Source organism: Paramisgurnus dabryanus, chromosome 19 (assembly GCF_030506205.2).
Source record: "Paramisgurnus dabryanus chromosome 19, PD_genome_1.1, whole genome shotgun sequence".
Lineage (NCBI taxonomy): Eukaryota > Metazoa > Chordata > Actinopteri > Cypriniformes > Cobitidae > Paramisgurnus > Paramisgurnus dabryanus.
In genome coordinates this window covers 19,734,203-19,747,430 of record NC_133355.1, presented here as the reverse complement: position 1 = coordinate 19,747,430, position 13,228 = coordinate 19,734,203, and the positions used below count along the sequence as shown (strand labels likewise).

At 37.5% G+C, this 13,228-nt stretch overlaps 1 protein-coding gene and 1 long non-coding RNA gene across 2 annotated transcripts in view; one reads left to right on the top strand and one right to left on the bottom strand.

Moving 5' to 3' along the window:
- The window catches only part of csmd2 (CUB and Sushi multiple domains 2), a 364,270-nt gene that overhangs the window by 145,062 nt on the left and 205,980 nt on the right, over window positions 1-13,228 (bottom strand). Inside the window, exons 15-24 of the mRNA XM_065292427.1 lie at window positions 12,914-13,108; window positions 8,344-8,482; window positions 7,255-7,442; window positions 5,167-5,355; window positions 4,722-4,838; window positions 2,218-2,433; window positions 1,931-2,119; window positions 1,028-1,197; window positions 795-951; window positions 525-716 (exon numbers count right to left, since the gene is read on the bottom strand). Of these exons, the coding sequence (XP_065148499.1) occupies window positions 525-716; window positions 795-951; window positions 1,028-1,197; window positions 1,931-2,119; window positions 2,218-2,433; window positions 4,722-4,838; window positions 5,167-5,355; window positions 7,255-7,442; window positions 8,344-8,482; window positions 12,914-13,108 (1,752 nt within the window). The remainder of the gene's footprint in view (window positions 1-524; window positions 717-794; window positions 952-1,027; window positions 1,198-1,930; window positions 2,120-2,217; window positions 2,434-4,721; window positions 4,839-5,166; window positions 5,356-7,254; window positions 7,443-8,343; window positions 8,483-12,913; window positions 13,109-13,228) is intronic.
- Window positions 1-13,228, top strand: part of LOC135781863 (uncharacterized) — an 84,251-nt gene that overhangs the window by 29,316 nt on the left and 41,707 nt on the right. The window lies entirely within an intron of this gene.

Below are 13,228 nucleotides of genomic sequence, written 5' to 3'. Positions count from 1 at the left end.
GATAAAGCAGGAGGCTGACTAAACCAAAGCCTTGATGGTGATGGTTCATATTCATGAAGTAATTTCTCAGAGTGTATCACACGAGTTAATGTGGCAGGTTTAATGTTGGCCATGAAATACTTATGCGGTTAGGAGGTGATGAGATCATCTTATTTTTTTAAAACATGTACTAAGAAGGTATCATAATGTCTATGGTTAAGCTTAAATTTCTATGTGTTTATTTATTTTCATATATAAACTAACACATATATCAAAATGTGAACTAACACAAATTAATGTAAAGTATACTGTATGAATTATGTAATCAAATAAAAAAATGTCTAATATTTCTTAAATGACAGATCTGCTGTCATTCTCAACCAACTTCACAATGTATATCCTGGGATGTTTGTATTAAATCACGTTTAAATGAAATTCCCACGCATGTGCCCACCTGATACGGCTATATTTATGTATCTTTTCCATTAACTATGCTGTAATGTATTTTCCTGAGGATACTTTATGCAAAGACAGTCGTTTCTTACCCACACACAGCGGGAGGAGGTTGTCCCATGCTCTCCTCTCCCCTCTGAGACACGTCAGGACCTCCGGGCCTCTTAAAGTATAGCCAGGGTCACAGCTATACGACACCATGCTGCCTGCAAAGTGACCTTTGTCTTCCAGTTTAAAGCCAAACTGTGGAACACCCGGATCCTCACACTTCACCAATTCGAAACCTACAAAAACAATGAGGAATGTGTCGTTCACATTGAAAATTGAAGTCTTAAAGGTACTGTATAGTACTGTTAACTCACTGGTGAAGTGTAGTTCGAAACCCTTGCTTGTATTGTCACCGTTACTGATGAACTCCAGCCACATGGAGCTTGACGTGCTGTTCAGAGTAACATCCATCATCTCTGTATTCGTGAACGTGCCCAGCAAACGGGCGTTGTTGCTGCTACCGTCATACACCTAAAACGCACGGCACACATACTGTAACCGAGCACATACATATTTAACTGCAATTCATTGTAAATGTCACACAGACCATAAGAATGTCATCATCTTCCAGATGAAAATCCCGTGCTCGGAGCTGAATCCCTTTACCGGGCTGCGTTTGGATTGAATAGATGCATTCATGGTTGTTACCATAGTACCCAGGGTAGTTGGGAGAGAGCAAGACTCCTTGTTTCCCGGTTACAGATGACCCACATTCAGCTGCATGGAAAGGAGGAGAGAAATCAAATGACAAATGACCCATGAGCTCAATACAAACAACCAAAAACACACATGCTCTACTCTGATGCTAGCGATAGGGTAGGTGGTGTTTATTAGTTTTTGCATTAAATTCTGCTTTAAATTTAATAAGCACAAATCTGATGTAACAATATTAAGAAAGATACTTAGGGATATGTTTTTAAAGAGCTCAAACAAAGCTGCGTTGGTGTGTTAATGTATTCCTTTAATTTAGACTTGGTCTAAGCACAGTACCACGCAAATACAGACTTGCATATGTCTAGAAATTGCCGCACAAAATACATAATACCAAATTATATGCCTCAACCGGAACATCAAAATCTTAATGTAAACAAATTACATTCTAAATTTAGCAATGCAGGCTATTCCACCACTAAATAAATTGGGTCTGGCCTCCAAGATTGTGTATTTATATGCTGATATAAGCCATTACATTAATGCTTATTAAGCACTTTTTCACAAACAGAATGCGGGGCGGGTGTTCGCTGTGTTTCTGCAGATATTGTGAACAGTAATGTGAAACATACACCCTCACCTCTGAATAGAGCTGCTGTATCCATTTACTTTGAGATATGAAGTTTCAGTTCACTGCAGAAACGTGTGTGAGCGTTTATGTGTGTGTCTGTGTCACACAAGGGAAAGTCTAGAGTATAATTTGTAAACAAAGCAAGATGAAAAGCATGTGACCACCTACCAACACACCTTGGCAGAGGGGAACTCCACACCCGCCGACGCCCCCCTAGACACACCACCCTCGCCGGACCCTCTAGACGGTACCCCGGAAAACAGGAGAAGATGAGGGCATCCCCCACCCCGAATTGCAGCCCCTTGCGAGTACTGAATTGGGGGACGCCCGGATCTTCGCAGGGCTCCAGGTCATATTCTGAGAAGAACAGGACAATTAAGATTGAAGGAATTGTACAGGTACTGTACTGTATGTTCTTTATGAATGTAATCCTGTTTAAATGACAAAGTGGGTACCTGAGAAAGTGATGTTGAAGCCTTCGTAAGACACAGAGAAGTCAGAGAGGAATCGGATTTGAGCCGTGTAGTTCCCAAAGAGACCGGCGCTGAGGGGGGGCGGCAGTGTGGATCCAGTCAGCCTCCACAGGGGCTGAGAGAAACTACCATTTTCTGTGACTAAGAGGTGATCGTGTGGGCTCTCCAGGTGAAATGTGTGGAAGGTAAACTGGACACCTTCAGAGATAAAGAGGAAAGGTGAAGGCTTTAAGGTTATAGCTCATTGCTGCTGATCTTATGTATCTAGACCTTTGACTTGAGCCAAAGTCTTTTCTTCATTACTGCTTATTTTGGGTAAGAACCACCCACGTAGATAGCATGATACCCAGTCTGTGAAATGCCTTTTTTTGTGATTACATTTTTACAAAAAAGTTTAATGCATAATGTAAAGAAAATTCTGTGAAAATATAATATTTAATATTGACTAATGTTATGTCAACGATTTAAATGAAAGTTAAGTATAATCTGGTTATCATTAGTATTGACTAAAGCTATGTCAAAGATTTAAATTTAAGTGAAATATAATCTGGATATGTTTCATCTTGACTAATGCTATGTCAAATATTGAAATTAAAGTGAAATCAATGATTGAAATCAAACTTTATCTTAATCTTAGAATTAGATAATGAGACATACTGTATGTGACCTGGACCACAAACTGCCTTAAGTCGCACGGGTAGATTTGAAGAGTTTGGTTCCAAAACACAATCAATTAATTTTGACTAATTTCAGTAAAAATGTGTTTTCTATACCAAGAGTGTCAGGATGAAAACCACTATTTTCTGTTACAAACTTTCACATAGCATCTTTAGGTTATAATAACATAAAAAATTCAAATTCCATAATTTGATTTTCAAATATTTATTATAAAAACATTTTTTTTAAATGCTATAAATCTATTGAATCAATATATAAATGTGCATTCATCTTTTCCATGTTATATTAATTTAGTTGACTATGGGTATACACTGATAAAAAATAAACATTAATGGCATTAATCAAAAAACACTGTTATTGCTGCTGTCATCCTTTGGACGTCGTCACTGAACTTTTTTGACATCGATCAGCTGTAAAATGTTTTGGTCCTGCTTGATTTTCGTTGACTTTGAGTAAAATAATGGAAAGTTTTTCATAAGATCCCCTGGGGTCAATGTGTTAGCATGACAGAAGTTTGATGCTGTCGTGTGGAAAAAAAGCAACAGCCGGCATTTTTTTGTCACCAGAGTGGCTTATGTTTCTCCCCGCCACAGAAAACCATCACAGTTTGATCAATGCCATCAAAAGTATTATTTTGTTTTTGTTTGTTTGTTGATCGCGAAGTACAAAGTAGATGAAGGAAAACTAGGATTCTGTGTGTATTTAAAGTGCCGCCATTATTGTTTACAATGCATGGAATGGTGCGATGTAATTTGTTAAGCGGATTTATTTCATTCTGCAGAGAAGGAGGACTAGCGTTTATCGTGTTTTGTGAAAAAAGCGAGAAAAGATGACATTATAACACGGCGGATATCGGATTTTGCGTAAAATTAAAAATGTACTTTTTAATACTGGCCTGATACAATACTGATTTTGGTGGCAACAAATTTTTTTTTTTTAAATGGCGTTTATCGCATTTTGGAACCAAACTCTTTATTTGTAGCAATAGCCAACAATACATTGTATGAAATTATCATTTTTTATTCCAAAAATCATTAGGATATTATGTAAAGATCAAGTTACAAAAGATGTATAAATCTCAATAATAAAAAATGTGGTCCAGGGTCACATATAACTTATCATTTAATGCGATAATGTCATTTTTTATTTTGTCGGGATTATCTAATAAACCAAAATAGAAGTTATAATTCAAATAATGATGGTGTGAGCTTTTACAACATTTTTAAAAAAAAAAACAATAAAACAGTAGAAACCGTGTATAATATTTTGTAATCAGAATGTATTCTCATTGGCATCTGGTCATCGAGGGGCGCAAATTCAAAATAAGTGTTCGGAGGGTCAAACGGTTGCTTGTGTTTTCAAAATATTTGTTTGTTGCGTCATGTTAACCATGTGCAACATGTGTTTTGTCAAAATAAGTGCCTGCTGCACACGTGACAAAACCGTTTATGATACACGCAAAACACGTTCACAAAATACACGAAAGACACTCCCTTAACAGTAAACTCTGATTACGCATGAGATTATGCGAGTATCTTATTATAGGCCCTTATATTGACAAGACACGTTATGCACATAGGTTTACTCTACGCGCCGAACACATATCTTGAAATTAAGAACCACACACATGACAGTCTACATACATGCTGCGATGAACTTCGCATCGTGCGCCCTCGAAGAAAGAAGTCACCGGCTGCCACTGGTATTACTATAATTTTGCTGAAAAACAGCAGTGTGTATGTGGCCACAACCGTCTACCGCCCAAGTGAGCAGATAAAGAAACAAACACCTTGGAAACGTTATCTCACCTTTACCATGTGAAGTCTCAATCATCCAGGTGCAATTGAGGTTGTGGGGGTAGAAGTCAGGAAACCCAGGGGATAGAATTGTGCCACTGTTACCCTGAATAAACCCTCCACAAAGAGCTAGAGGACAGAGCAGAGCGAGATAAGGGCTATTTGTTAAAACACTGAGCACTTTCACAATCTACTAAACCGAACTTTACAGGAAGTTCTTTTCCGAAGGACATACTATATAGAGGCAAATTATTCCTATCATTACCCAGGGGGGAAAATCAATATGGGCCTTAAATATAAAAGCCTGAAGGAATAAGGGAAGAGAGCAGAAAGGGTAGCTCAATCCTTAAAGGCCCTTTCTATCTAGGAACGATTACGTTGCTTGAATAAATGACCTGTCCCTAATGTGTCCTTTTCTCAGGCGGTAACTATTTTAGAACTTAGGGGTGGAGCGTACCATCACAGCTGGGCAGGGGTCGACTCCACTGGAAGTTAGGTTCGCACTCAAGGGGTTCGTTGTCACTGAGGGTGTATCCGGCTTCACAGCTGAATGTCACTAGAGCCCCCACATAAAAATCATTCCCATGGCGCTGACCGTTGACTGGAATTCCAGGATCAACGCAGTGGTCCGACTGCAGCTGCAGGGCTTGAAGAGAATCAGAAAGAAAGCCAACGAATCAAAAAACAAATCAGAGAAATGCTACCACATAAGGAAAGGATTTTTGCTTCACGCAGCATTTCGAGTTTAATCCTCTAAAGTATTTCATACGTTCATTTAACAGTACATTCTGCTTATTCCAATCATTCAAACGTAAATCAATTCTCGCAGAGCCAAACAACACATATCCCATAGTACTTTCAGCTTCAGTTAATGTGCTCAATAATTTAAGCCAAGCTGGGATTTATAGAGAAACAAGAAAAGGTTACAAACATGAGTCACGCAGGAATAAAAGCCATTATTTTAGTTCACGACATAGCTGTGAGCTTATTCTGCATTCTCGCATGTACATGTATGCGAGCGCTTCAACGTTGCACGTGTCATTCTTTTGTACGCCACTGAAATTATCCCAAAACATAATCACCATCCTATTATATCATAATTACAGTACTTGATTAAAATCACTGTATGGTAATAGACCATGTGCCTATTATTTATAATGATGCCTTCGTATCTCCTTTCATTTCGAGAGCTTCGTGTAAGAACAGGTATCTTTGCTATCAGATCCTTGTAATTGCAGCCATGAAATGCGTTGGTGATAATATCAGCTTTTGTCTAACTACCGTAGCACGCAAAGTTTGTCAGGATTCTCTTGTGTTGTGGATAGTTGCCAAAGTGTTACTTTAGTTGAAGGAGCCTACGCTCACATCCCTTACATTTGCATTTATGGATTTGGCAGATGCTTTAATTCAAAACCTCTTAAAGCTATACGTTTTATGTGTGTTTTACATTTGAGCTACAAGAACAACTAGAGAGACATATCTACAGTAACATTATGTTCCCTATATGTGCTGCTTTCCTCAAGTGTAAATCTCTTTCAACTATTTTGTCTTTTAAGGAATATTCCATTTTCTTAAAAGAAAAATCCAGATAATTTACTCACCACCATGTCATCCAAAATGTTGATGTCTTTCTTTGTTCAGTCGAGAAGAAATTATGTTTTTTTGAGGAAAACATTGCAGGATTTTTTCTAATTTTAATGGACTTTAATAGAGCCCAACATTTAATACTTAACTCAACACTTAACAGTTTTTTTTCAAGTGAGTTTCAAAAGACTCTAAATGATCCCAAACGAGGCATAAGGGTCTTATCTAGCAAAACGATTGTCATTTTTGACAAGAAAAATAAAAAATATGTACTTTTAAACCACAACTTTTCGTCAAGGTCCAGCCCAGCACTACCTAACGTAAATGCGTAGTGACGTAGGGAGGTCACGTGTTACATATATAAAACGCACATTTGCGGACCATTGTAAACAATAAACTGACACAAAGACATTTATTAGTATCAGTTGACATACAACAATGTAGGAACGGTCCTCTTTCTCAAAACTTGTAAACACTGGGGCTTAGTTTCGCGTTCGTCCTCTGTGACCTCTTGACGTCATGACGTATTGCGTGGGGTCACGTTGGCGCATCACGACCGTGTCTACATGACGAGAAGTTGTGGTTTAAAAGTCTATATTTGTTATTTTTATTGTCAAAAATGACAATCGTTTTGCTAGATAAGACCCTTATGCCTCGTTTGGGATCGTTTATAGTCCTTTGAAACTCCGTTGAAAAAAACTGTTAAGTGTTGAGTTAAGTATTAAATGTTGGGCTCTATTAAAGTCCATTAAAATTAGAAAAAATCCTGCAATGTTTTCCTCAAAAAACATCATTTCTTCTCGACTGAACAAAGAAAGACATCAACATTTTGGATGACATGGTGGTGAGTAAATTATCTGGATTTTTCTTTTAAGAAAATTGACTAATCCTTTAACACAAATTAACAACTAAAAATTTATTTAATCTATATACAATGAATGTTTAATGTCAATTAACTTACTCTCGTATCGGATGCGGAAGCCGATGTCCGAGTGGCTCTTATCGGTGGTGAAGAGCAGATACAGGAAGCTGGAGGTACTAATGAGGAACTGTGGGACTTGTGTTCCCTGATAACTACCAATCAGAGGTGAGGAAGGATATCGACCATCCCGTACCTCAAGAACGTCATAGTTAACCTCCGTCCGGAATCTGTGGGTCAAAAAAGTGTTACCACCATGGCAGCTTCACAAACAATGTGAGAGTACATTGATTCATCACAGTCACACGTACTTCACTTCCTCCAGGATATCACGTATTTACAGCAAGCATACGAGCACTACATCATTCAAAGTGAAAGCTCAGGCTTTTTCCACCCAAGACCCTGCTGCTTTCTGTACATATGCTTTTTCTTGCCAGGCTCAGCTTTGAAACTTTTTCTCAGATAAATAAATAACAACGCTGGAGCACAGAGTCATATGCATGCACGGATGAAGGGCCCTTAGGCACAGGCGCAGCTGAGGGCCCGGTGAAAGCGAGCAGAGGCTGGGCCAGTGGAAGGAGCGCTCTATTGAACGCACAGCGGTCACGCTGCGGGTGGATCGGTTGACGTGACTAAATCAATCTGTCTAGCGTCATTGTGCCGCCGTCTCTGCATCTTGTTCGTTAATCAAACTGTTATGAACAAAATGAGCCATTTTAGAGAAAAGTCAGATAAATGGAGCAGAACGCGGTGTTTTATTGATGCTACATAAAATCAAAGAGCAACAAGCGTTTCTTTAATGTATTTGTTTATTGGGGGCATCATGCGATGGGACAAATAGATTAAACCATTCCGTGTACTATATGAGAGATGCTAATATGGATTCTGACTGTATTTCCAGTTGGTTGAAAAAGCCCTGCAGTGGGAAAATAAATGACCAGATCCTTTCAAACAAAGTCTACAGTGAAAATCTGCAGTGCGGTAGTGACCTATTTATGAAATGATGATGATGAAGATTAAAGATAAGAAACGTGAATGAAATATAAAAGGGAGAAAAACGAGAGTCTTGTTGGGAGAGAGATTCATGAAGGAGATGAGGAGAAAGTAATACCAGTCGAGCACAGTACATACTTGTCAAAGATGATCTTAATAGGATATCCTGGTGGAGCCTCGATGATCCACTCACAGTTGAGGGCTTCTCTATAAAGCTCAGGCCAACCCGGAGACAGAATGATTCCACTTGAAGCCTTCAGGTTTCCACCACATGGAGCTGGAGAACCGGAGCGCAAGACAAGCATGTTTATAATCTATTTTTGCCACATGGACAAGGCAGTGTGATTTTTTTCTTAACTTTAGGTTAAGTGTCTTGCTCAAGAGTATAACCTAATATACAGCTAGGTCCAAAAATATTTGGACAAAGGCACATTATGTGTTATTTGAGCTGATTACCAAAATGTATTCCAGTTACAGTCATAGAATAATTTAATATTGTTTTAAAGTGTACTCTCAGCTTTATTTTGTGGGTATTCACATCCAAATTGACTGAATAATTTAGGAATTACAGCGTTTAATATGGAGCTCCCATTTTTAGAGGGGTCAAACGTAATGGGACAGTTGACTTTAAAGCTGTTTTATGGACAGGTATTGTTTATTTGTTAAATAATTTCCTCATTAATGATGGATGTTAAAGGTCTGGAGTTGATTTTAAGTGTGGCATTTGCATTTGGAAGCTGTGGCTGTGAACCCAAATCATGCAGTTTATGGACATCTCCATGCAAGTGATACAGACCATATTTAAGTTTCAAAAACATAACAAATTCATCAAAGAGATAGCAGGAACATTAAGAGTGGCAAGATCAACAATTTGGAACATTCTGACTAAAAAAAACACACTGGTGAGCAGAGCAACATAAAAATCCTGTATGTCTATATAGGATAACAGTGGTAGATGATTGCATTATCCTCTCAATTATAAAGAAATAAAATAAAGCTGAGAGTGTGCACTGTAAGCCAATATTCATTATATGACTGTAACTGGAATACATTTTGGTAAACAGCTCAAATAACAAAGCCTGGGTTTCCCCATGCTGCCTTGCGCGTAAATATATTCACGCTGCAAGTCTAGCATGGAAACTATGGACCAATTTTGCTCCTAATATAGGGAACCAATCACAGAAAGGGGAGGGGGCAGCAAGACGATGATGAGTTTTGTTTATCCAACAGAGCAATAGACACAAAGTTACTTTTCAATGTAGCCTTAGATAGTGTTTTAAGTAGTTTTTAACACAAGTTTATAAAAAAAAAGAGCAACTTTTGGCATTAAACAATTAAAGTTAAACCAAGAACGATGTTTGGATATGGCAAGACATGATAGCCACTGAGTTTTATAAGGACCAACCTGCTAGGCATCGTTGTTGACGAAGTACAATTAACTTATAAATGGTAAGGGGTATTTATTAATATCATATTGTCATAATGCCTGTACTGTGGTTGTCAAAGTGCGACTAAGTTGTGTTGCTTTTCAATATCACTATACAGCTACCCGTTTAGTTGCATAGCTTTCAGCTGTGTGCACACGTTACCGATAAAAGTCGTTTATGTTTGAATTTATGTTGCTGTACATACGTCATCTGGTATAATTGGAACGATTGGCTATGAGCTACGTACAGACGCATTTGATAGACATTCGTAGTTTGCCTTTTTATTTTAATATTGGCTGTCTTGCCTAAAGATAATATGGAAAATGAAATGTCAAATCATCAATTTTATTTTATTTTTCAATTTGGCCAGAATGATGCTTCATCACGTTGAAAATGAAAATGAATTAATTTAATTTAATGTTTTAATTTTAATTTTAGCCTTTAATTTTCAAATTTGGGACATATTTTGCGATTTAATTTTTTATTTTATCATTTAATTAATTAATTTAAAAAAGACCAAAAATACCTTCCATAGTGGGGTCTCATCATTTGGCACCACTGGCTACAGCAATGGAATATCAATGAACTGCTTCTTTTGGGGTTACAAACTGCCTAACAGCCCAGATCAAACTAGTGCAGGGTTAACCACCCTAAGCTAAGTGTAGTATAGGACTACTCAGACAATTATGACTTTAAAGCGATAGTTTGGCCAAAAATGAAAATTACCCCATGATTTACTCATCCTTAAGCCATCCATATGTCCGTCCTTTTTCATTCAGTCCATTCAGGAGAGAGTATCAGCGTAGTGTACACACTTTTTTCTAAGGGATGTATGATGAATGTGGAGGGCGGAGGCACAGAGCAGCAAGCAAAACAACCCTCCGCATTAATCATATATCACTACAAAAGTGTGTACACTAGGCTGATACCCTCTTCTGAATGCAAAGGAGTCTAAGATGACCATAAGCTAGTTATTTTGTTTGTAAAGTTTTAAATATGGATATTCCTCATACAAAATCACATCGATTACCCTCAGAAGGTCTGTATGTATCCCCCTGAAACCATATGGATTACTTTTGTGAAAGGATGGATGCACATTCTTTAGACTTGAAGGAGCTGGATCCTATATTCATCCATTATAAAGATTGGAAGAGACAGGACATTTTCAAAAAATGTCTGAATATGTGTTCATATGAAAAATGATGGACATATGTAACTCAGACGGCATAAGGGTAAGTAAATCGTGGGGTAATTTTCATTTTTGGCCGAATTATTCCTTTAAAGAAAGATGAGATCACTGAACTGTTGCACAGTGATAATGCACATGCAGACGGATATATATATATGTCTTTTCTCCACCAATTTCCTGTCCCCTCTTCTCTAAACGATCTGATAAAGAGGCAAAACCACCAATTGAAACAGAACAAAGATAAAGTATTACAGTTACTGGATGAAAAACCTTAATGCAATGTGATTCAAAAGGCCAAATAGAAAAATGTCATGTTCAGTAATAGTGGCTAGGTCTGGTTAATTAAATAGCAAAGCCAGTGAGTGTTTTTCTTAGTATGTAACATGAAGAAGCATTAGCCCATGTACTCAATGGCTGTGCGGGATGATCTCATCTCTTGATTGTGTGCACTGAAGGACGTCGATAAAAGGCACTGCTCGATAAATGACATGAAATAATTTGAAGTTACAAGAGAAAACAGCAGTGTATTTCATTTAATGAAAGGGCGAGCTATGTCAAGATACCTGGGTTTACATAAGACATTAAAGGATTAGTCAATTTTCTTAATAAAAAAAAAATCCAGATAATTTACTCACGACCATGTCATCCAAAATGTTGATGTCTTTCTTTGTTCAGTCGAGAAGAAATTATGTTTTTTGAGGAAAACATTCCATGATTTTTCTCATTCTAATGGACTTTAATAGAACCCAACACTTAACACAACACTTAACCAATTTTTTCAACGGAGTTTCAAAGCACTCTAAACTATCCCAAACGAGGCATAAGGGTCTTATCTAGTGAAACGATTGTCATTTTTGACAAGAAAAATAAAAGTACTTTTAAAGCACAACTTCTCATCTATCTCTGGTCCTGAAAAGCGTCAGCGCGACCTCACGCAATACGTCATCACGTCAAGAGGTCACAGAGGACAAACGCAAAACTACGCCCCAGTGTTTACAAGTGTGAAGAAAGAGGACCGTTACGACGTTGTTGTATGTGGAATGATACTAATTCATGTCTTTGTGTCAGTTTATTGTTTAAAATGGTCCGCAAATGTGCGTTTCATATATTATGTAACACCTGACCTTTTTACGTCACTACGCATTTGCGTGAGGTCAAGCTGGCGCTTTTCAGGACCGGAGATAGACGAGAAGTTGTGGTTTAAAAGTGCATTTTTTTTTTCTTGTGACAATCGTTTCGCTAGATAAGACTCTTATGCCTCGTTTGGGATCGTTTAGAGTCCTTTGAAACTCAGTTGAAAAAAACTGTTAAGTGTTGAGTTAAGTGTTAAGTGTTGGGTTCTATTAAAGTCCATTAAAATGAGAAAAATCCGGCAATGTTTTCCTCAAAAAACATAATTTCTTCTCGACTGAACAAAGAAAGACATCAACATTTCGGATGACATGGTGGTGAGTTAATGATCTGGATTTTTTTTTAAGAAAATTGACTAATCCTTTAAGGATAGAAATGATTTAAGACACGACAATCTTCCATAAAAATGATTTTCTGGAATATTTCATTAGGGTTAACACTGACTGTTGGACAACTTGAGTATCTGTTTAAGCAACAACATCAACAGCATCTGAAGTCTCATAAGGTGAAGTCTTATGAGATTGTCTCAGTCGAGCCATATTTATATATATTCTTGTTTACATTTAGTCATTTAGCAGACGCTTTTGTACCAAGACATTTGCATCTGTCTCTAAATATAACGTGGATTCCTTGACACTGTCTGTGTTTTTTCGTTAATCTTAATTTTTATTTAAGATGCTCGACATAATATTTACACTTAAAAATTCATTTGCACATTGTTTGGAGGAAGTCATTAGGAAACAACATACAATAAATAAACTCTGATTTCATCCAATTAATGTATTTGTCTAAGTAATAGGCAACTAATTAAAGCCATTAGTACTCTTCAGTAATTACAAGCAAACTAACATACAATTTACATAACTTACATAACATGCATTTATAACAGTAGGCCAGGCAAATATATACCGCATCAAAAAACCGCATCTCTCATTCTTTATTTATTACAGAGAGGACAGACCTTCACAGCGTGGCACAGCATTGTCCCACACAACGTTTCCATCCTTCAGGATGCAGGAGATGGTCTGAGATCCATGGGTCTTTACAAACCCCTCTTCACACAAGAAAGAGATGGAGCTGCCGAGTTGCAGGCTCTCGCCGAAACGTTTCCCATTCACCGGAACTCCGGGATCGGGACACTCATTGTGCCGAAACGCTGCACGTAAGAGTAAAAATTTAAGTATTTTATTCATTGTAACTTTATAATTGTAAAACTTAAAAGTAGAATATAGTTTTTTCTTGTTTTCTTCTGTTTGTAAACTTTGAGAAATGGTGT